Genomic DNA, 25147 nt, shown 5'->3' with positions numbered 1-25147 from the left:
TCTGCGGCTCCCATAGACTTACATTGGTTGTGCACTACACTGCGGATTTGATGCAATTCAGTGCGGCAAAAAACGCTGCGGATCTGCAATCAAATCCGCAACGTGTGCTCACAGCCTTAGCATTTAGTGAACCTAGCAAAAAAGCCAAGCAAAAAACAAGTGTTGGATTGCACTTTTTTTGCCATTTCATTGCACTTTGACTTTTTTTCACATTTTCTGTTACAAGACATGGTAAAACCAATGATGTCGTTCAAAAGCAGAACTTGTCCCGCAAAAGATAAGCCCCCACATGGCCATATTGACGGAAACATTATGGCTCTGGAAAGAAGGGGAGCGATAAATGAAAACAAAACAGCTCCAGGGGTGAAGGGGTTTAGAAACATGGATATGGACATATCTATGGAAATAGACATAGATATATAGATATATCTGTATGTATCTATCTATCCCGTATCTATCTATCTATCCATCTATCTATCCATCCATCTATCTGTGTGTAATGGAGTGTGGGTTGGACAAATGTAAAGAGGAGGTTGGACAGAAATGACATCACAAATCTTTTTGAAGATAGAGGAGGGAGGGGTTTGGGTGTGTTTTGGAGTGGGTGTGCCAGGTGCAGAGTTACAGGTGAGTGCAATGCATCATGGAACTTGTAGTATTAGAGCACAGTAAGTCAGGAGAAAGGAAGTTGTCGATTAACCCCATGAGAGCTGAATCCAGCACTAAAGATGTGCTGCTACAGCATGATAAAAGGTAATATTGCTAAAATAAACACAGTAGATGTTTTCAGTGGCACATAATAGCAATATTTATGAAAAAATAAAAAAAGGTTATAGTAGTGGACAACTTCTTTAAGTATATAATTCCACATGTGTTAATTCATAGTTTTGATGCCTTCAGTGTGAATTTACAATTTTCATAGTCATGAAAATACAGAAAAATCTTTAAATGAGAAGGTGTGTCCAAACTTTTGGTCTGTACTGTATAATATGTGTATTCAAGAATATTTCCATGGAAGAATATGTGTAAATGACAGAGCAATTCTCTATGTCAAAGTTCGTATTAAAATTGTATTGCAATCGAATAGCAATTACATGGCATTTGGATGTCAGTCGGATGCTAGGTGTGAAAAATCAGATTGTACTCGCATGAAAATCACATGGCACTTGCATGACACTAGTCCTACTTTTCTGGACTGAAATCTCCACTTTGCACTGACGAGCGGCAGTACCCGAAATGATCCCCATCAAACGCCTCAGCCAAACCAAATCTCCACTTAGCACTGATGAGGGGCAGTACCCCGAAACACAGTGTCTGCAAATTGAGATTCTGGTTTGTCTTTTATCCTAAGTCATGTGACAACGCTCGTTAAAGGGTCGACATCCAATAGGTGGCACTAGAGTTCTAGTCCTCTTCCTCTCTGAAGAGACAATTTGCAGATTTCCCAGAGGAGCTTTGTGGTTTTAAGTCTCCTCACCTCGACATGCTTAACATGTCACTCTCCGCAAGGAGAAACGATACTTCTTAGATCCTGGACTGAAATCAAAACTTTTTTCATGGTAATGAGTACAAGTCCTTAACACCTAATCCCCTGAAGCCATTGTCCCCTGTAAACAAACAAAAATAAAAGACAACAATATCTCTCACTTGTCCAACGTTGAAAGAATCGAGTTACCGAGGCTGTAATCCATCTGTGTGACATTTGCTCATAATAATAATAATAATAATAATATAATAATCTTTATATAGCGCCAACATGTTCCACACGCTTTACACTTCAACAGTTCATATACAGCAATCATAACAAAGTTAATGATAATACAATAATTAATGAAAAGATAGACGACCCTGCCCATAAGCGCTTACAATCTACAATGTAGTGAGAGAGGGGCTTATTTACAATGATGGATGGTCCAGCCATCTTGAGGAATTGGGATAGATAAAAGTTGGATGAGCTAGTCACCAGCCAATATTTGTAGTGCTTTTGGGTGCGATGGAGTTTGAAAGAGGGTTATGAGGCAACCGCTCCTGCTGAAGAGCTGGGGACAATGACTCCCTGCAGCGAGAGCGGGCCTATGAACTGTGCTGACTTCAGTGAGATCATTGCAGTTCACCGTGAGAAATCAGGGTTCAACGAGTCATACTCCCCAGCTTTTCAACGAGATCGGTGGCCTCAGGCCACCTCTTATGCTGATGAGCAAATGTCGCACAGATTAATTATGTTGTGGGACACTTTAAATTCTTTCAACTTTGGACAGGTGGGGATATTGTTGTTTTTTCATTTTTGTTTCAGGGAATTAGGTGTTAAGGTGAGTATAATGTGATTTTTTTAATTTATTTTTTTATACTTAGAGTAAAATTATGTAGACACGCTGATCACAAGCAGAGCAGGGTACAACGATGTGAGCTGTCTTCAACACCCGGAGCCAGGGATCAGCGCCAACAGTACCTCTGACTCCCAGGTGACGGTAATTGTCATACCGATGACCCACTGATATCATCTGTGGGTCATCAGGTTGCGAGACGATTTGCGGACCGTGCTGCTGCTAAAAAACAGTCATATCAGCGTGTCTTGCCCACAGACACACGGTCCGTGGAACACACTGACTTGTGCAGATCCATTAATTTGAATGGGTCTATGTTTTGAAGTGTCTCCAGTACGTATGAAAACTGTCACCACATACCGGAGACATTGACGTGTGAAGACAGCCTTAAGCGGGTACTTTCATTTTCAAGATCCTATCCCAAAATATAGTAAGTGTAATAATAGCAAATACCTTCAATTAGAAATGTGGTATAATTTTCCTTATTCTCTATGTCGCTTACCCCATGTCCAGGGCATTGCAGTAGCTTAGGTATGGTTAGGTTATGACTACTAGCAACTGACAGTCACTATATGAGTGGTAGTAACCTTGGATACCTAAGCTAATGCAATGCCCTGCATATGGGGTGAGCAACATAGCGAGTCAGAAGAACTATACTATATATTTCCTAATATTATTATTACACCTACTACATATTGGGATAGTTGATCAGAGATGGGAATACCCCTTTAAGATTCTTACATGTTTTTATGGTGTATATTTTGATCTGTTGCTATAGATTGTAATGGAATAAAGCTTACTTTTAATCCTCCCTTTATTACTTCAAACTTTTCTATGTTTGTGTATTATATTTGTCAATTGTACTTTAGAGGTTCAGTACAATGGGATTTGTGAACAGGTGCCTCACCACTGTCTTAGGTTATAGTATCATTATACTTTGAGTTGTATAGAATTATGAATATAGAAATGATGTAAAATATAAGGCACCGATATTGAAAAAATAAAAATCCATTTTATTCTTGGCAGATGACTGTGGTGTCAAACCGGATACCTATGAAAAGCATGCCATTATTCCAGCTATACCTCTAGCCCTTCAGAGCAAAAATCAATCATCGGAGCTTTTTCAATCAGTCACCTATTTGGATTCATCACAGACTGTTAAGCAGAATGAAAGCCACAAAAGTGATGTTGAACATCAAATAATTCCCACAGCCACGAAACCATTTTCCTGTTCAGAATGTGGGAAATATTTTAAATATAAATCTAAGTTGCTTACACATGAGAGAATTCACACAGGAGAAAAGCCATTTTCATGTTCAGAATGTGGGAAATGTTTTAACCGTAAGTCAAATTTGCTTACACATTACAGAAGTCATACAGGGGAGAAGCCTTTTTCATGTTCAGAATGTGGGAAATGTTTTACCAAGAAACCAGATCTTGTTAGCCATCAAAGAATTCATGCAGGTGAGAAGCCATATTCATGTCCAGAATGTGGGAATTGTTTCAACCATAAGTCACATTTTCTTACACATTGCAGAATTCATTCATGTTCAGAATGTGGGAAAAGTTTTATCCATAGATCAGATCTTCTTAATCATCAAAGAAGTCACACAGGAGAGAAACCATATCCATGTATAGAATGTGGGAAATGTTTTAACCGTAAGTCAAATTTGATTACACATTACAGAAGTCATACAGGGGAGAAGCCTTTTTCATGTTCAGAATGTGAGAAATGTTTTACCAAGAAACCAGATCTTGTTAGCCATCAAAGAATTCATGCAGGTGAGAAGCCATATTCATGTCCAGAATGTGGGAATTGTTTCAACCATAAGTCACATTTTCTTACACATTGCAGAATTCATACAGGGGAGAAGCCGTATTCATGTTCAGAATGTGGGAAAAGTTTTATCCAGAGATCAGGTCTTCTTAAACATCAAAGAACCCACACAGGAGAGAAGCCATATTCATGTCCAGAATGTGGCAAATGTTTCAGCCAGAAAGCATATTTCCTTATGCATCAGCGAACTCACACAGGGGAGAAGCTATTTTCATGTTCAGAATGTGGGAAAAGTTTTATCCAGAGATCAGATCTTCTTAAACATCAGAGAATTCACACAGGAGAGAAGCCATATCCATGTACAGAATGTGGGAAATGTTTTATCCAGAGATCAGATCTTCATAAACATCAGAGAATTCACACAGGAGAGAAGCCATATTCATGACCAGAATGTGGGAAATGTTATAGTACGAGTTCAAAACTTGTTGCACATCAGAGAACTCACACAGGCTAGAAACCATTCTTTATGTTAAGATTGTAGGAAATGTTATTCCTGGGAATCATATCTTCTTCATCATCTAAAAACTCATGTAGACTGAAGGAAATAATCAATAAGGGAATCAGACAGTAGAGTTATATTTAGTTGACAAATGGGTGAAACAGGATATACCAGTATTGTAAGCACAAAGGGGCTTTTGCTGGAGGTAGGTGTCAATCCTGGAACCTTAGCTCCTGGATTCTCAGCTTAGAGGGGAGATAGCAAATGGTCTGTACTAGAAAGAATATCTCCTATTGTCCATGTGGGAAGAGACAGGTATTTGAAAGGGCTCATTGTTAATTTGTAGACAGCATTATTTAACCCCTTCACTACTTGCGCTGCATATACAGTACAGACCAAAAGTTTGGACACACCTTCTCATCTAAAGATTTTTCTGTATTTTCATGACTATGAAAATTGTACATTCACACTGAAGGCATCAAAACTATGAATTAACATATGTGGAATTATATACTTAATAAAAAAAGTGTGAACAGAAAATATGTCTTATATTGTAGGTTCTTCAAAGTAGCCACCTTTTGCTTTGATGACTGCTTTGCACACTCTTGGCATTCTTTTGATGAGCTTCAAGAGGTAGTCACCGAGAATGGTTTTCACTTCACAGGTGTGCCCTGTCAGGTTTAATAAGTGGGATTTCTTGCCTTATAAATGGGGTTGGGACCATCAGTTGTGTTGAGCAGAAGTCTGGTGGATACACAGCTGATACTCCTACTGAGTAGACTGTTAGCTGTTTTTTTTCTTGCCATAATACAACTTCTAAGTAAAGAAAAACGAGTGGCCATCATTACTTTAAGAAATTAAGGTCAGTCAGTCCGAAAAATTGCGAAAACTTTGAAAGTGTCCCCAAGTGCAGTGGCAAAAACCATCAAGCGCTACAAAGAAACTGGCTCACATGAGCACTGCCCCAGGAATGGAAGACCAAGAGTCACCTCTGCTTCTGAGGATAAGTTTATCCGAGTCTCCAGCCTCAGAAATCGCAGGTTAACAGCAGCTCAGATTAGAGACCAGGTCAATGCCACACATAGTTCTAGCAGCAGACACATCTCTACAACAACTGTTAAGAGGAGACTTTGTGCAGCAGGCCTTCATGGTAAAATAGCTGCTAGGAAAGCACTGCTAAGGACCGGCAACAAGCAGAAGAGACTTGTTTGGGCTAAAGAACACAAGGAATGGACATTAGACCAGTGGAAATCTGTGCTTTGGTCTTTACTGGTTATTTATCACAAAATAAAGAAAAAATATTAATCCAATAAATATATTTATGGTTAAAATAAGATAAATAGTACACATATTTTGTATTGACCCTTCTGGAACGACCTGACCTATAAAACTGTCCCACTAGTCCCTATAAAACGGTCACCTTCAGTGAACACCATAAACAAAAAAAAAACAACTATGCTTTATCATCATATTGCTGAACAAAAAGTGGAAAACTCTGCGATTTAAAAAACAGTCTACATAAAAATTGTACTGCTGAAAAATTCATCTTGTGTTGCAAAAAACAAGCTGCCATACGGGTCCGTCAGCAGAAAAATAAAAAAGTAATAGCTCTCAAAATAAAGTGATTCTTTTTTTAATAAAATAGTTTTTGTGTAAAAGCACTAAAACATTAAAAAAAATAAACGAGGCATTGCTGTAATCGTACTGACCCGAAGAATGAAATTTTTCTACATGCGGAACGGCATAAAAAAATAACATAAAAATAAAATATTAATTCCTTTTTTTTTTTGTTCATTCTGCCTCCCAAAAATCAGAATAAAAAGCGATTAAACAAGTAAAGTAATGTCTGAAAATTATACCAATAAACGTCAACTCGTCCTGCAAAAAACAAGCCCTCACATGACTGTCAGCAAAACTATGGAAAAATTATAGCTCTCAAAATATGGCGATGCAGTTTTTGTAATAATAATCGTCTGTGTGTGACTGCAGCCAAACATAAAAAAAATATAAATCGGGTGTGACAACATCGCAATCTTAGAAATCTTAATTATCTACAAGTCTATTTTCTGTAAACCAGAAGGATTAGACTATTATCTATATGTTGAGTTTTGCATTTATGCGTGTTCTTCAGTTGGTCAAGAACCATACACTGTTGTCATATTATTCTTAAACTTTGATTTTTGATAATTTTAAATAGCTAATGTTTGCTTCTTTTGTCAGCTCCTACAACTTAGGGCTCATACTCACTTGCACGAGACTCGGATGAGTCTCGCACGACAATACCCAGCACTGCACCTAGCACAGAGGAGCAGAGCGTGCGGCTGCACGTTTTCCTATGCAGCCGCACGCTCCGATCTGAGTGCCGGCAGCAGCTCCGGGTATTGCCGTGCGAGACTCATCCGAGTCTCGCGCAAGTGGTATGAGCCCTTACTGTGGGTACGGAAAGTATTCAAACCCCTTTACATTTTTCACTCTTTTTCATTGCAGACATTTGGTAAATTCAAAAAAGTTATTTTTTTTCTCATTAATGTGCACTCTGCACCCCAGCGTGACTGAAAAAAAAACAGAAATGTAGATATTTTTGCATATTTATTAAAAAAAAAAAAAAAAAAAAAAAACTGAAATATCACATGGTCATAAGTATTCAGACCCTTTGCTGAGACACTCATATTTAAGTCCATTTCCTTGTGCTCCTGCTTGAGATGGTTCTACTCCTTCATTGGTGTCCAGTTGTGTTTATTTAAACTGATAAGACTTGTTTTGGAAAGGCAGACACCTGTCTATATAAGACCTCACAGCTTACAGTGCATGTCAGACCAAATGAGAATCATGGTTTCAAAGTAACTGGCCAAGGAGCTCAGAGACAGAATTGTGGCAAGGCGCAGATCTGGCCAAGGTTACAAAATAATTTCTGCAGTACTCAAGGTTCCTAAGAGCACAGTGGCCTACATAATCCTTAAATGGAGGAAGTTTGGGAACACAGGAAGTCTTCCTAGACCTGGTCATCCAGGCTGAGCAATTGTGGGAGAAGAACCTTGGTGAGAGAGGTAAAGCACAACCCCAAGATCACTGTGGCTGAGCTCCAGAGATGCAGTAGGGAGATGGGAGAAAGTTCCACAAAGTCAACTATCACTACAGCCCTCCACCAGTCGGGCCTTTATGGCAGAGTGGCCCGACGGAAACCTCTCCTCAGTGCAAGACATATGAAAGCCCACATAGTTTGCTAAAAAAACACATGAATGACTTTCAGGCTATGAGAAATAAGATTCTCTGGTCTGATGAGATGAAGATAGACCTTTTTAGTAATAATTCTAAGCGGTATGTGTGGAGAAAACCAGGCACTGCTTATCACCTGCCAAATACAATCCCAACAGTGAAACATGGTGGTGGCAGCATCATGCTAGGGGTGTGCTTTTCAGCTGCAGGGACAGAACGACTGGTTGCCATTGAAGGAAACATGAATGCAGCCAAGTACATAGATATCCTGGATGAAAACCACTTCCAGAGTGCTCTGGTTCTCAGACTTGGCCGAAGGTTCATCTTCCAACAAGACAATGACCCTAAGCACACAGCTAAAATAACAGAGGAGTGGCTTCATAACAACCCTGTGACCATTCTTGACTGGCCCAGCCAGAGCCCTAACCTAAAACCAATTGGGCATCTCTGGAGAAACCTGAAAATGGCTGTCCATCAACGTTCACCATCCAACCTGATGAAACTGGAGAGGATGTGCAAGGAAGAATGGAAGAGGATCCACAAATCCAGGTGTGTAAAACTTGTTGCAACATTCCCAAGAAGACTCATAGCTGTACTAGCTCAAAAGGGTGCTTCTACTCAATACTGAGCAAGGGGTCTGAATACCATGTGATATTTCATTTTTTCTTTTTTAATAAATTTGCAAAAATGTCTACATTTCTTTTTTTTTTTCAGACAAGATGGGGTGCAGAGTGTACATTAATGAGAAAAAAATGAACTTGTTTGAATTTACCAAATGGCTGCAGCAATGAAACAAAGCGTGAACAATTTAAAGGGGTCTGAATACTTTCCATACCCACTGTATTGTCTGTTATCTTTAGAAGACAGTGATGTAGGGTAATTGAACACTGGATTTTTACTTAATATGTTGAATGACCATTATGTGGGTCCTGTGGCTTGTTGACTTGCAAAACGGGATTAACTATGCAAATTAATTAAGCAGTCAAACAATGTGAGTTAACCTCATCACATCTTCCTCTTGACCTCTGGGTACTGGCTTGAAGGACAACAATTGTGAGCTTTATAAGTGGAATATGCCTCTAACAATATACATCCAGAGAGCCAAGAGATCCAAAGAACCAGAGACTCTAGAAAACCACAGCCAGGCACACGCTACGGGTTAGCTGCCAGATCATGGCTCCATCATGAGAAAAACAGATTTGACATTTTACAGGATGCCAACTTAAGTGACCACGGCCCTGGCTGAAACAATTCAGATCTGCTCCATTGACTATCGCTGAACCATGGATATGTTTGGGGCAGTCAGGATTTGGACCCACCAGTCACCAAAGAACCATTGATATGTTTGGGAAAGCCATGATTGTCACCCACCGGTCACCTGGCTCCATGGAGATATTCAGAGAAGCCAGAATGTGACCCTGCTGTCAACTGGCCTTGTACCTCAATGGACTGTCGGCATCCTTAGCTTGTTGTTACCTCCTCATGTGTGTTCCACAGGTGGGGTAGTGGGCCCTGGAAGATCTGAAGTCACAGCTGCTCTTATCCCGGCGAGTCAGTGGAAGTGTGAGACTCTGTAATTTTACACCATCTTGGGTATTTTGCTGGACTGTTCTATATGTTAGTTGCCTGTTTTGTGGTTCAATAAAGAATTGACACTGCTTTACCTGTGTTGTCGAAGTATTATACCCATGGTAAAAGGTTAGTGGGCATTCGGTGTGATGATCCCTGGTCCATGCGGTTTCGGCTAGCAGACTAGAGCACCCTCTGACCCCTGTGTCTCAACATCTGGTATCGCTGTAATTGCACTGACCCAAAGAACAAAGTTGCCTAAACACTTATACCACACGATGAACAGTGTAAAAAAATAAAACCAATTCTTCAACCTTTTGATTTGTTCAAAAGGTTGGGCTCATATTTATTCTGCGCTCTATGCTGAGCGCTTACACTGGAGTTTCCTTGTAAATCTCTGAAATACATGATTCAGATGGAACCTCTGGTGAAAGATTCCCTATAATGAGGCAGATGGAGTCACTGTGGATGCCGTGTGGCTTCCTATGATCCAGTGGTGTCTGTCTTTTTAGGTGTGAATAAAAGCACAGTCAACCACAGTTTGCACACCTCTGAAAATGACATCGCTGAACAAAGGCTGAACGGAGTCCAGAGTAACTCTGCTGCTGCATTATCGTGAATAACCTGGGGGTCTCATCTGAATCACGTCACTCAGAGATTTAGATGTAAATCCCGATGTAAGTGCTCAGGTTAGAGTGCCGGATAAATGTGATCCCAAAAATGTTATGGAAAATGTCCCCTACAAAAGCTTTAAATGAATCCACAAAAAAAGCAAGTCTCCACTCAGGTCCATCACCTGTCAATGGAAATATAAGTGGCTTCCATGCTACTGGTAGCACAAAGGCTCTGGAAAAGCGCTTTGGTGCCTTGCCTCCCAATAGAAAGTCAACAAATTCTGGGCTCCCAAATCCAAATGCCCCCTCCGTTCTCCCCACAGTGTGTCTAAACCACATTTAGCATCCACATGTTTGGCATTTTTGTAATGATGACAGCCCAACTAATTTTCAGTTGTGAGTCTACAGAAGCATAAGCTGGGCACTGCCACATACTGGTGACTGCAATGTACTGGGCACTACACGGTACGGGTACCACAATGGCAGTTTGCAATTTTCACTAAGCAACATCCACTGCTGATTGTTTCTGGAAAATACCCATGGAGTCAAAATCGTCATTACAGCTGTAGATAAATTCCAAAAAGGGTTTAATTTCCAAAATGGGGTTACTTGAGGGGATTCTGCTCTTCTAGCACTTAGCGGCTCTGTATATGGAGTCCGCAAATTATTCTAGAAAAATCTGCACTCCATCCATGGGGCTCTGTCCCTCCTGAGTCTCGCCATATGACTAAGCAATACTAAAACAAAATATTGGTGGTAAAAATGTAATTATTTTTTCTTGACTACCTAATGGTATAACATTCTGTGACATACCTGTGGTGTAAATTTTGTTGGAAAAATGAGAAATCACTCATTAACTTTTAACCCTTATAACTTCTTAACGACAAAAAAATTATGTTTCAAAAATTGTGCTGATGTAAAGTAGACATGTGGGAAATGTTATTTATTAAATAATGGTATGCAAGAAGAAAGTGAAAGCGCACTCACCGGTTTTGAATAATCAGAGCGGTTTATTCACATGAAGTCATGCGGTGCAGGGAGAGTTTGTGAATACAAAACGGATGACAGCTGTTTCGTGCTAGGTGTGCACTTCAACAGATCCATTGCATTGCATTGCATTATGCATTGCATAAACCGCTCTGATTATTCAAAACCGGTGAGTGCGCTTTCACTTTCTTCTTGCATACCATTGTGAAATTGTTGTTTTTTCAAAAGCAGCACCAAGGCAGAATCTCTGTAGCGGTTTTTTTGTTTGTTTTTTGACAAAAGGCATAGATGGTGCGATTCATACCCCTGGAGCAGAAAGGGTCTGGCGTATAGCGGCTGTGCGATTGCATTTTTTTCTTTTTATTGTGGATTATTTATTAAATATTTTGTGTGATATAACTCCTTAAGGGCATAAAAAATTTTAAAGTTTGAAAATTGCAACATTTTTAAAATTTTTGCCAAATTTCCAATATATTTACCAATAAATGTAAGTCATATCAAACATATTTTTCCAATATCATGAATTACAATGTCACGTCACGAGAAAACATTGCCAGAATCAGTGGAATCTGTTGAAACGTTCCAGGCTTCGGGGTGAAGTGCTTCAATATTCCAATCCAATTCATCATGGAAAAATGAGCCTATGGTCCGGACTATAAAAAGCTGGGTTACACAAAGAGAAGTGTTCTTATGTGGAGTCAGCTTATAGGCTGATGTGCTCCATGATTTACTCACCTCCCCCCTGGAAATCAGGATAACTGCAGATGGAAATGTTTAGGTATTTTCTGTTATTTCGCCTTTTTTATTTTCTAACTGTGATTTATGCTCACTTCATAGCCTAGAGCAGAGGTTGAGTGCTGGAATGAGTGAGAGGAGATAAATTAACTCTTGCAGGCACACCCCACGTCACGTGATGAGTAGTGTGTACATGGCATATGGATATAATAATTTCCTTGTTTATTAAAATCATTTTATTGGCAAATGTTACAAGAAAGAAAATCCAACAGTTACAGTTTTAGAAGAGAAACGAAAACTATTTTCAGCACTAAATGATAATTAGGAAATAGAGATGAGCAAATTTTCGATTAGTCTATGTCATGAAACCCACTAAAACTGCCACCAATTTGTCATGAACACCACTCAGTCATAACATATGTTCCTCAGATGCGACCACAAAGGGGGACTCTGCTTCCCACTCACTCGTCCACTCATCTATTGCAGTAGGCCAACAATGAGCTAATCACACCCCACGGATGGTCCACACATCCACGCCACCCTTTACACTGCTGTAAGGGAGTGACAGATACTGCCTCTGAATACAACAATTGTGTAAGTACTAACGTGGGTGTATTGAGTTTTTATGGTGTAATGTAAAATGCATAGAATGCTATAGGCACTGATGTTGCTGTGTTAGTACTGTATTGGTAATGCCTAAGGTAACCTGGTACACTCAGCTCAGGGGTAGGGAATGTGAAGAACATAGTTTAGAGCATAGTTATTTATAGATAAGAACATAGGGGTAGATAGGCAGCGGTGGGCCAAATAGTGTGTAAGATATATGAATAGATTAAGATATTACAGTTAAATGCTTTGGACTAGCCCAGAATGGAAGGGAGAGGTCAAGCAAAAATGGGAATCACTTCCTGGTCCAGTTAGATAAGAGAAAGTGTGAGGTTCATGTCAAGTTAAGGTTCAAGCTATGGCAGCTCTGAGGGTGTACCAAATTTCCTGCGGATATTCATGTAACATCTTGGGCCGATGGCCTAAACTAGGCACTGTGAAGTGTGCCTTACCCCTTCCATACAGAAGAAGCTGGAAGGGGAGATGCGAGAGGAAAATGTAATGGATCTCGGGAGTTCTGTGGTGGCAGATGGGAAATCCCTTGGGCTGACAGTCAAATAAAAAGAATAAATAAACCTTACATCAATGAACCATGATATTTCTTTGTGGGGAAGATGCCACCAAAAAGGTTGTGGTCCTGAACGACCATACGCATGTGGTTCTTCTGGATTTGACCTTGATCTACAGTAGAACAGATGCGATAAAGGTCTCATCAGACTTCTCACTCCCGCAGTTTTAGCCCTCATTTCTGCCGTGAGTGATATTTTTCCCGAGTAACATTCTAGAGAAACAACATTGGTGTCATCTATACATCATAGCAAAAGAAAAGTCCAGCTCACCATAATCGTTATCCCAGGAAGCTCGGAGCACGGAAACGCTGTGTCAGGGCGTGAGGAGGCCAGAAATGAAGAAAGAATTCCAGCTCAACGAGGCGATGAAAAGTAAACACTTGGTACTTTATTCACTTCATGTCAGAAGCAGAGGATAAGACATCAGCACAATACAATAAAAACACTATCTACGCGTTTCAGGTGACAGGGCACCCTTAATCATGATATCATGATTAAGGGTGCCCTGTCACCTGAAACGCGTAGATAGTGTTTTTATTGTATTGTGCTGATGTCTTATCCTCTGCTTCTGACATGAAGTGAATAAAGTACCAAGTGTTTACTTTTCATCGCCTCGTTGAGCTGGAATTCTTTCTTCATTTCTGTCATCTATACATACCACACATGAAAATTATCCATAATTTAGGGAGATATTGCATTCCTGTGGGTTTCTAGCTACCAAACTTTTACCCACAGATGCGAATATGCTCCCCGTTCATGAATATATCCATGGATTCTGTAAAACTATAATTATAATGGAAAATAAAATTAAAATATTGTTTTAACTTCTCCCAGCTGTGCAGTACACAGTGGCTGTTGTTATGATCCGGTGACCTTGGAGCCGCATGAAACTTTCTCTGGAGTAGGTGGAAACTGTACTGACCGCTGATCCTGAACTAACACCGCAACTAGATGTAGCCGTGGGGTGTGCCTAAAAAACCCTAGACACCTCGACACAGCCGGAGGACTAAATACCCCTATAGATGGAAATAGGAATACTACCTTGCCTCAGAGCAGAACCCCAACGGATAAGCAGCCCCCACGAATATTGACTGTGAGTAGGAGAAGAAAAGACACACGCAGGCAGAAAACAAGATTTAGCAAAAGAGGCCACTCTAGATAAATAGGAAAGGATAGGACAGAATACTAGGCGGTCAGTATTAAAACCCTTCAAAAAATATCCACAGCAGATAATACAAAAAATTCCACAATCTAACTAAAGACGTGGAATGAATATCTGCAACCCCAGAGAATCCAACAAGACTGAGAAAATACTGACACAATCTAAGCTGGACAAGAAAACACAAAAGAATAGCACTGAATTATGAAGCACACAGCATGTGTGCCACAGAAACAAAACCAGACACTTATCTTTGCTGATTTGGCAGAAAGGCAGGAGGAACCAGGCAGAGGTCCAACACCTCCCAACAACAATTGACAACAGGCAAGGACTAATGAATCCTGCACACCTAAATACCCCAGTCAGAACTGCAATCAGCAGAAACACCTGACCAGGACTGAAACCCAGGGACAACTGCATTACCACCTACCACCACCGGAGGGAACCCAAAAGCAGAATTCACAACAGTACCCCCCCTTGAGGAGGGGTCACCGAACCCTCACCAGCGCCCGCAGGCCGATCAGGACGAGCCAGATGAAAGGCACGGACCAAATCAGCAGCATGGACATCAGAAGCAAAAACCCAAGAATTATCCTCCTGGCCATAACCCTTCCATTTGACAAGGTACTGAAGCCTCCGCCTCGAAAAACGAGAATCCAAAATCTTCTCAACCACATACTCCAACTCCCCATCAACCAACACAGGGGCCGGAGGATCAACAGAGGGAACAACGGGCACCACATATTTCCGCAATAAAGATCTATGGAAGACATTATGGATAGCAAAAGAGGCCGGAAGCGCCTATCGAAAAGACACCGGATTAATAATCCCAGAAATCCTATAAGGACCAATAAACTGATGCTTAAACTTAGGGGAAGAAACCTTCATAGGAACATGACGGGAAGACAACCAAACCAGATCCCCAACCCGAAGTCGGGAACCAACACACCGACGACGGTTAGCAAAACGTTGAGCCTCCTCCTGAGACAACACCAAATTGTCCACCACATGAGCCCAAATCTGCTGCAACCTGTCAACCACAGAATCCACACCAGGACAGTCAGAAGGCTCAACCTGCCCAGAAAAAAAACGAGGATGAAAACCAAAATTACAAAAGAAAGGCGAAACCAAAGTAGCTGAACTTGCCCGATTATTAAGGGCAGACTCGGCCAATGACAAAAAGGCCACCCAATCATCCTGATCAGCAGACACAAAGCTTCTCAAATAGGTCTCCAAAGTCTGATTAGTTCGCTCGGTCTGGCCATTTGTCTGAGGATGAAATGCAGAAGAAAAAGACAAATCAATGCCCAGCCTAGCACAAAAGGCCCGCCAAAACCTAGAAACAAACTGGGAACCTCTGTCGGACACGATATTCTCCGGAATACCATGCAAACGAACCACATGCTGAAAAAACAACGGAACCAAATCTGAAGAGGAAGGCAATTTAGGCAAAGGCACCAAATGAACCATCTTAGAAAACCGGTCACAAACAACCCAGATAACCGACATCCTCTGGGAAACCGGAAGATCAGAAATAAAATCCATAGAAATATGCGTCCAGGGCCTCTCAGGGACCGGCAATGGCAAAAGTAACCCACTAGCACGGGAACAACAAGGCTTGGCCCGCGCATAAGTCCCACAGGACTGCACAAAAGAACGCACATCACGTGACAAGGAAGGCCACCAAAAGGACCTACCAACCAAATCTCTGGTACCAAAAATACCAGGATGACCAGCCAACACAGAACAGTGAACCTCAGAAATCACTCTACTGGTCCATCTGTCAGGAACAAACAATTTCCCCACAGGACAGCGGTCAGGTCTGTCAGCCTGAAATTCCTGAAGAACCCGCCGTAAATCAGGGGAAATGGCAGAAAGGACCACCCCTTCTTTCAGAATGCCGACCGGTTCAAGGACCTCAGGAGAATCAGGCAAAAAACTGCTAGAAAGGGCATCAGCCTTAATATTCTTAGAACCCGGAAGATACGAAACCACGAAATCAAAACGGGAAAAAAACAAGGACCATCGAGCCTGTCTAGGACTCAGTCGTTTGGCAGACTCGAGGTAAATCAGATTCTTATGATCGGTCAGGACCACAATACAGTGCTTAGCTCCCTCGAGCCAATGTCGCCACTCCTCAAACGCCCACTTCATAGCCAACAACTCCCGATTGCCGACATCATAATTGCGTTCAACAGGTGAAAACTTGCGGGAGAAGGCACACGGTTTCATCAAGGAACCAACAGAATCCCTCTGAGACAAAACGGCCCTGCCCCAATCTCAGAGGCGTCAATCTCAACCTGAAACGGAAGGGAAACATCCGGTTGGCGCAACACCGGAGCAGAAGTAAACCGTCCTTTAAGCTCCTGAAAGGCAGAGACAGCCGCTGAGGACCAATTCGCCACATCAGCGCCTTTCTTCGTCAAATCGGTCAAGGGTTTAACCACGCTGGAGAAATTAGCAATGAAACGGCGATAAAAATTTGCAAAACCCCAAAATTTCTGAAGGCTCTTCACGGATGTGGGTTGAATCCAATCATAAATGGCCTGAACCTTAACCGGATCCATCTCCATAGATGAGGGAGAAAAAATGAAGCCCAAAAAAGAAACCTTCTGCACCCCAAAGAGGCACTTAGACCCCTTCACAAACAAAGCATTGTCATGAAGGATCTGAAATACCATCCTGACCTGTTCCACATGAGACTCCCAATCATCGGAAAAAATCAAAATATCGTCCAAATATACAATCAAGAATTTATCAATATAAGTCCGGAAGATATCATGCATGAAGGATTGAAAAACCGATGGAGCATTAGTGAGCCCGAATGGCATCACAAGGTATTCAAAATGGCCTTCGGGCGTATTAAACGCAGTTTTCCATTCATCACCCTGTTTAATACGAACAAGATTATATGCCCCCCGAAGGTCAATCTTATTAAACCAACTAGCCCCCTTAATACTAGCAAACAAATCAGAAAGCAAAGGTAAAGGGTATTGAAACTTGACCGTGATCTTATTCAAGAGGCGATAATCAATACAAGGTCTCCCAACGGTGAAGAAGATGGCCGAATATGCCCTTTCTCCAAAGACTCCTTAACATAACTCCGCATGGCGGTATGTTCAGGCACAGACAGGTTGAAAAGTCGGCCCTTAGGAAACTTACTGCCTGGAATCAAGTCAATCGCACAATCACAGTCCCTGTGCGGTGGAAGGGAACTGGACTTGGGCTCATCGAATACATCCTGAAAATCAGACAAAAACTCGGGAATTTCAGAAGAGGAAGAAGAGGAGATTGACATCAAAGGAACATCATTATGAACCCCCTGACAACCCCAACTAGTCACAGACATAGACTTCCAATCCAACACAGGATTATGTACCTGCAACCACGGAAAACCCAGCACGATAACATCATGCAAATTATGCAACACCAGAAATCGACAATCTTCCTGATGGGCTGGCGCCATGTGCATGGTCACCTGTGTCCAAAACTGAGGCTTATTTTTAGCAAAAGGTGTAGCATCAATCCCCCTTAAAGGAATAGGGTTCTGCAAAGGCTGCAAGGGACAACCACAACGCTTGGCAAACTCAAAATCCATTAAGTTCAAGGCGGCGCCTGAATCCACAAACGCCATGACAGAAAATGATGACAATGAGCAGATCAAGGCCACCGATAACAAAAATTTAGGTTGTACAGTACTGATGGTAAATGAACTAGCGATCCTTTTTGTCCGCTTAGGGCAGACTGAAATGACATGAGAAGCGTCGCCACAATAATAACACAACCTATTCTGACGTCTGAATCCTTGTCGTTCCGTTCTAGACAAAATCCTATCACACTGCATTGGCTCAGGAATTGGCTCTAAGGACGACGCCACAGCGCGCACAGTTCTACGCTCCCGCAAGCACCGATCAATCTGAATGGCCAGAGACATAGAATCACTCAGACCGGAAGGCGTGGGAAACCCCACCATAACATCTTTAACGGATTCAGAAAGACCCTTTCTGAAAATTGCCGCCAAAGCATCATCATTCCATTTAGTCAACACAGACCATTTTCTAAATTTCTGCCAATACAATTCTGCCGCCTCTTGACCCTGAGACAGGGCCAACAAGGTCTTCTCCGCTTGATCCACAGAATTCGGTTCATCATGTAATAATCCTAAAGCCTGAAAAAAGGAGTCTACGTTAAGCAAAGCAGGATTCCCAAATTCCAGGGAAAATGCCCAATCCTGTGGATCACCACGCAGCAGGGAGATGACGATTTTAACCTGCTGAATGGAATCACCGGAGGATCGAGGTCTCAGAGCAAAAAACAGTTTACAATTGTTTTTAAAACTCAAAAATTTGGACCTGTCACCAAAAAACAAATCAGGAGTAGGAATCTTCGGCTCTAAAACAGGAGTCTGAACAATATAATCAGAAATACCCTGTACCCTAGCAGCAAGCTGTTCTACACGAGAAGCTAATTCCTGAACATCCATGCTAGCACAAGACTCCTCAGCCACCCATTGATAAAGAGGGAAGAAAAGACAAAACAGACTGCAGAAAAAAAAATGGCTCAACACCTTTCTTCCCTTCTTCTGAGATGCATTTAGCTCATTATTGGCCAGTTGTACTGTTATGATCCGGTGACCTTGGAGCCGCGTGAAACTTTCTCTGGAGTAGGTGGAAACTGTACTGACCGCAGATCCTGAACTAACACTGCAACTAGAAGTAGCCGTGGGGTGTGCCTAAAAAACCCTAGACACCTCGACACAGCCGGAGGACTAAATACCCCTATAGATGGAAATAGGAATACTACCTTGCCTCAGAGCAGAACCCCAAAGGATAGGCAGCCCCCACGAATATTGACTGTGAGTAGGAGAAGAAAAGACACACGCAGGCAGAAAACAAGATTTAGCAAAAGAGGCCACTCTAGATAAATAGGAAAGGATAGGACAGAATACTAGGCGGTCAGTATTAAAACCCTTCAAAAAATATCCACAGCAGATAATACAAAAAAATCCACAATCTAACTAAAGACGTGGAATGAATATCTGCAACCCCAGAGAATCCAACAAGACTGAGAAAATACTGACACAATCTAAGCTGGACAAGAAAACACAAAAGAATAGCACTGAATTATGAAGCACACAGCATGTGTGCCACAGAAACAAAACCAGACACTTATATTTGCTGATTTGGAAGAAAGGCAGGAGGAACCAGGCAGAGGTCCAACACCTCCCAACAACAATTGACAACTGGCAAGGACTAATGAATCCTGCACACCTAAATACCCCAGTCAGAACTGCAATCAGCAGAAACACCTGACCAGGACTGAAACCCAGGAACAACTGCATTACCACCTAGCACCACCGGAGGGAACCCAAAAGCAGAATTCACAACAGGCTGTACAAGGAAGCCCCAACATTTAATACCTATATGCCAGTGGAGACCTACAGGGACACATCTGCTCACCCAAATGTTTATCCAGTGACAGCTACCAGTTCAGTAATCTGTATACAGACTCCATTGTCTGCTCTCCATCAGATAACCTGCTTCAATTATCTGATCCCTGCTCCAGAGGATGCAAGCAGTGATCAGATGCCTCAGCCTTTGATATGTACAACTCATAACTCCATTTATGACAATTAGAATGAACCAAAAAAAATGTCCAATAGATTAGTCACAAAATTAAAATACTCCAAACCCTCAATTTCCCTGGAAAGGACATGAATGACACTAAGATATCCCAGGACCAATTCCACGATTGTTTTTTCTTTGTTCTTTTATTTACCATGTTCACTATATGGTAAAACTAACCTGACAATATGATTCTCCGGGTCAGTACGAGTGCACAGTTATTAAACATGTAGTTGTTTTTCTCGATTTAGGAAGTGAAAAAAAAATTCAGAATTTAAGAATTTTTTTCTAGGGACTTATTTCACCATTTTCTGAGACCCGTAGTATCTTCATTTTTATGCTCTAGGGCTGGGCTTATTTTTTGATTGCCGAACCAATGTTTTTATTTATACCATTTTTGGGTACATACAATGTTTTGATCACCTCTCATTACAATGTTGAGACAGCCCCCCCCCCCAAAAAAAACGTAAGTCTGATTTAATTTTTTTCTCATTACACCGTTTACGGATCTGATTAATTTACTTTATATTTTGATAGATCGGACGTTTCTGAACTCAGCTATACCAAATATGTGCATTTTTGTTTTATTTTCAATGGGGCAAAAGGTTTTTATTTTTCAAAACCTTTTTTTTCACACTTTTTACTGACTTCAATAGTCAAGGGGACTTGAGGCTGTGATCTTCTGATCAATTGTTCTATACTTTGAAGTAATGACGATCTGTGAATGTCAACCGCGGTCGTGCAAGCCCACATCAAAGGAAGGGGCATGACTTTTGACGTAAATATACATCAAAGGTCGTGAACAGTTTAATATTCATTGCTGTAACTTAGTATGTGATTTGCAAGCACAATCCAGATCCTTCTCTACAAGTGACTCTCCTAGTTTATCTCTAGTTTAATGTGTGACTGCACATTATTACAACCAGATCCACATCTGTAATTTTCCAACATGAGACTCAGTACTTTTACTGTTTTAATATAATTAATAAGTTTAATAGTGGACCCAGCAGTGAAACTTGGGGTGCACCACTCATACCTGGGGCCCACTCCAAGCACCAATTATTTACATATGGGCTCATTCAGACATCCATGCAAATCAGCTAGAAATTGGACCGCAATGCACAGACTGGTAGTGGCACCTGACCCAAGCGGTGCAGTCTCATAGAAATACATAAAATTGTCCCACTCAGCTCAGAGACCCGTGGCCAATCCAAGCTGAATAGGTGCATTTCTTCTAGTCCAAGTCACATTTTGTTATTTAGCTTGGACTACGTCTACACTGTTGAAATATATTAATGGATGTATTAAAAGTTTCGGCTTTACCTACATCAATAACTTTCAGGACTCAAAATACGAGACATTTTTTTGCTTTCAAAATTACCCTATGGCTACGTTCTCAACAAATTCCGCTTTTTCCATTTTTAAAAAAAATGCTTGGTGGGGAAAAAAAAGTGATTGTCACTTCTTCAAAGAGTTTTCCTTCAGGATTCTCTTCAAACTAGGCATTGTCAAATAAAGTCCTAAAAAAATTCCAAAAAGTCCACAAAAAACTCAACACAGTCTAATTTTTTTATAAAAAGACTATTTTAGACGAAAAAATGTTTTAATAATTTTAGTGTTTGTGAGCTTAGTGTGACTAAGAATATTTGTAATTGGTCAGGAATAAGATCTAGCTTACCAAAAATGGATGACCAGGAGGGGTCCCTCCCGAGGCTAAGAGAGCAGAAGATTTCAGTGCTGACCACAAAGAGGAGTGATCAGATATAATTCATCGTAAATACTCCACTGAAGAGCTAGTAGTATATATGTTGGAAGATCAAAAGATATAGTCCCAACTGGTGAGGGTTAACTATCCTACCTAACAACTTCTCTGTGAACGGTGACTAGTATTACAGTATGATTGGCAGTATGCTTTTTTCCCCTGACACCAATGGGTCCAGTTCGTATTTTCTGATCAGGTAGCAAATCTGACTCACATGGTCCAGGATCTGGCCAGGGAGCACTAGAAACTATAATCCTTAAAAGTCTCAGCTGCAGGGTCAGTTTTCTAGTACCATGGGTGCTGTTCAAAGCTCTCTGCTACCGACTGTAGTTATGACTTCTGTAGCTTCTGAGATGTAGTTGATCTCTCCCAAACCAATGGTAGCACTTCCAGATACATTTTGGGGGGAGAAAGACCAGTTAAGGTTTTTTAGGGAGAGTTACAGATTGCTTTGTGCCTTACTACCCCGGTCTTTTGGGGATTAGTCAGTGGGTGGCAATAATTTTGTTGCTTCTGTGGGGACCCTGCATTTTCCTTGCCCTCACAAACAACAGAACGATGTGAAGTTGATGCAGTTTTGGATGCCTTAGGGGTTATCTATGATAAACCTTATAGTGTGCAGGTCGCAGAAGCAGAGATCATGAACCTGACACAGGGGGCCGCACTGCTGAGGACTATAGTTACAAGTTCAGGCAATGGTCCTCTGAAGCGCTGGGGAATGATGCAGCTTTCAGGTGCCAGTTCCACACAGATCATTCTGACACATCAGGACGCTCAGGCTCTGCATATTCCACCTTGAGTGAGTGACAGATGGTTTTGGTAATTTCTCCCGAGTCCATACATTTACCTGAGGCATAACCTATGGAGGTTGGAACTTCCAACCCTCGGGCCATTGAGAGGAGATGTCGGCATTTTCTCAGACTCTGCCTCTATTGCGGTCGCGCCTGACATTTCCTTAAGGAATGTGTGACACGCCCACAAGCGAGCAGGCCAACCAAGCCGACTGGAAGCGACTAAGTCTGGATGATTGTCGAGGAGGTCACCCACATTTCCATTTGCCCTTTTACTCCTCAGACAAGATACTGTTAATCCTTTTTTGACATTAGATGTATTTTCCCTTCGAGGTGGTATGGGCCCATATGACCAGCAACGGGATAGTACATCTAACGCGGTCAGTCGGGCTCGCGGGGGGAGCGCAGCCGGGTGTCAGTTGACTATCACAGCTGACATCCGGCACTATGTGCCAGGAGTGGTCACAGACCGCTCCTGGCACATTAACCCCCGAAACACTGCGATCAAACATGATCGCAGCATTCCTGCGGCATAGGGAAGCATCGCGCAGGGAGGGGGCTCCCTGCGTGCTTCCCTGAGACCCTCGGAGCAACACGATGTGATCGCGTTGCTCCGAGCATCTCCTCCGTCCTCCTCCCTGCAGGATCCAAGATGGATGCGGGGTTCCTTTCGGGTCCTGCAGGGAGGAGGCTCGCAAGCGCCTGCTCAGAGCAAGCCTCCTGCAGTGCCTGTCAGATCGCTGATCTGTAAGTAAAAAAGTAAAAAATATTTACAGGTGTAAAAAAAAAATAATAATCCTAAATAAGTAAATAAAAAAAATATTTTTCCAATAAATACATTTCTTTATGTAAATAAAAAAAAAACAATAAAAGTACACATATTTAGTATCGCCACGTCCGAAATGACCCGACCTTTAATACTGTCCCACTAGTTAACCCCTTCAGTGAACACCGTAAAAAAAAACTAGGCAAAAAACAATGCTTTATCATCATACCGCCGAACAAATAGTGGAATAACACGTGATCAAAAAGCTGGATATAAATAATTATTGTACCGCCGAAAATGTCATCTTGTCCCGCTAAAAACGAGCTGCCATACAGCGTCATCAGCAAAAAATAAAACAGTTATAGCCCTCAAAATAAAGCGATGAAAAAATAATTATTTTTTCTATAAAATAGTTTTTATTGTATAAAAGCAACAAAACATAAAAAAATATATAATTGAGGCATTGCTGTAATCGTACTGACCCGAAGAATAAAACTGCTTAATCAATTTTACCAAACGCAGAATGGTATAAACGCCCCCCCCAAAAGAAATTCACGAATTGCTGGTTTTTGTTCATCCTGCCTAACAAAAATCGGAATAAAAAGCGATCAAAAAATGTCATGTGCCCGAAAATAATACCAATAAAAAAGTCAACTCGTGCCGCAAAAAACAAGACCTCACATGACTCTTTGGACCAAAATATGGAAAAATTGTAGCTCTTGGAATGTGGTAACGCCAAAAATATTTTTTGCAATAAAAAGCGTCTTCTAGTGTGTGACAGCTGCCAATCATAAATACCCGCTATAAATAGTAAATCAAACCCCCCATTATCACCGCCTTAGTTAGGAAAAAATAATAAAATAAAAAAATGTATTTCCACTTTCCTATTAGGGTTAGGGTTGGGGCTAAAGTTAGGGTTGGGGCTAAAGTTAGGGTTAGGGTTGGGGCTAGAGTTGGGGTTAGTGTTTGGATTATGTTTACGGTTGGGTTAGGGGTGTGTCAGTTGTAGGGGTATGGTTAGGATTAGGGGTGTGTTGGGATTGGGATTAGGGTTAGGGGTGTGTTTGGCTTAGGGGTGTGTTGGGGTTAGGGGTGTGGTTAGGGTTGGGATTAGGCAAGAGTTGTATTGGGGTTAGGGTTGGCGTTAGAATTGGGAGGTTTCCACTGTTTAGGCACACCAGGGGCTCTGCAAATTCATTATGATGTCCGATCTCAATCCATACAATTCTGCATTGAAAAAGTAAACGGTACTCCTTTCCTTCCGAGCTCTGCCATGCGCCCAAACAGTAGTTTTCTCCCACATATGGGGTATCAGCGTACTCAGGACAAATTGCGCAACAACTTTTGGGGTCCAAATACCCTTGGGAAAATACAAAACTGAGGGCTAAAAGATCAATTTTGTGAAAAAAATAAGATTTTTTATTTTTATGGCTCTACATTATAAACTTCTGTGAAGCACTTGGGGGTTCAAAGTGCTCACCACACATCTAGATAAGTTCCTTAGGGGGTCTGTGGGGTGCAGTTTTTAGAATGGTGTCAAACTTGGGTATTTTCTATCATATAGACCCCTCAAAGTGACTTCAAATGTGATGTGGTCCCTAAAAAAAAATTATGTTGTAAAAATGAGAAATTGCTGGTCAACTTTAAACACTTATAACTCCCTAATAATAAAAAAAATGGTACCAAAATTGTGCTGATATAAAGTAGACATTTGGGAAATGTTACTTATTAAGTATTTTGTTTGACATATTTCTGTGATTTAAGGGCATGAAAATTCAAAGTTGGAAAATTGCAAAATTTTTGCCAAATTTCCATTTTTTTCACCAATAAACTCAAGTAATGTTAAGGAAATTTTACCACTAACATGAAGTACAATATGTCACCAGGATCTGTTGAAGCGTTCCAGAGTTATAACCTCATAAAGGGACAGTGGTCAGAATTGTAAAAATTGGCCTGGTCATTAACCCCTTCACCCCCAAGGGTGGTTTGCACGTTAATGACCGGGCCAATTTTTACAATTCTGACCACTGTCCCTTTATGAGGTTATAACTCTGGAACGCTTCAACGGATCTTGGCGATTCTGACATTGTTTTCTCGTGACATATTGTACTTCATGATAGTGGTAAAATTTCTTTGATATAACTTGCGT

The 25147-nt window shown here is 41.3% G+C and overlaps 2 protein-coding genes across 2 annotated transcripts in view; both read left to right on the top strand.

The window, feature by feature from the left end:
- Positions 1-4939, top strand: part of LOC143768023 (uncharacterized) — a 32028-nt gene extending 27089 nt beyond the window's left edge. The window contains exon 7 of the mRNA XM_077256669.1: positions 3351-4939. Within this exon, the coding sequence (XP_077112784.1) occupies positions 3351-4546 (1196 nt within the window). The 3' untranslated portion in view covers positions 4547-4939. The remainder of the gene's footprint in view (positions 1-3350) is intronic.
- The window catches only part of LOC143768029 (uncharacterized), a 788341-nt gene that overhangs the window by 118994 nt on the left and 644200 nt on the right, over positions 1-25147 (top strand). The gene's annotated exons all lie outside the window — the stretch shown is intronic.

This window comes from Ranitomeya variabilis, chromosome 4 (genome assembly GCF_051348905.1).
Source record: "Ranitomeya variabilis isolate aRanVar5 chromosome 4, aRanVar5.hap1, whole genome shotgun sequence".
Lineage (NCBI taxonomy): Eukaryota > Metazoa > Chordata > Amphibia > Anura > Dendrobatidae > Ranitomeya > Ranitomeya variabilis.
The sequence above is the reverse complement of the archived record's forward strand: the minus strand, read 5'-3'. Positions and strand labels throughout refer to the sequence as shown.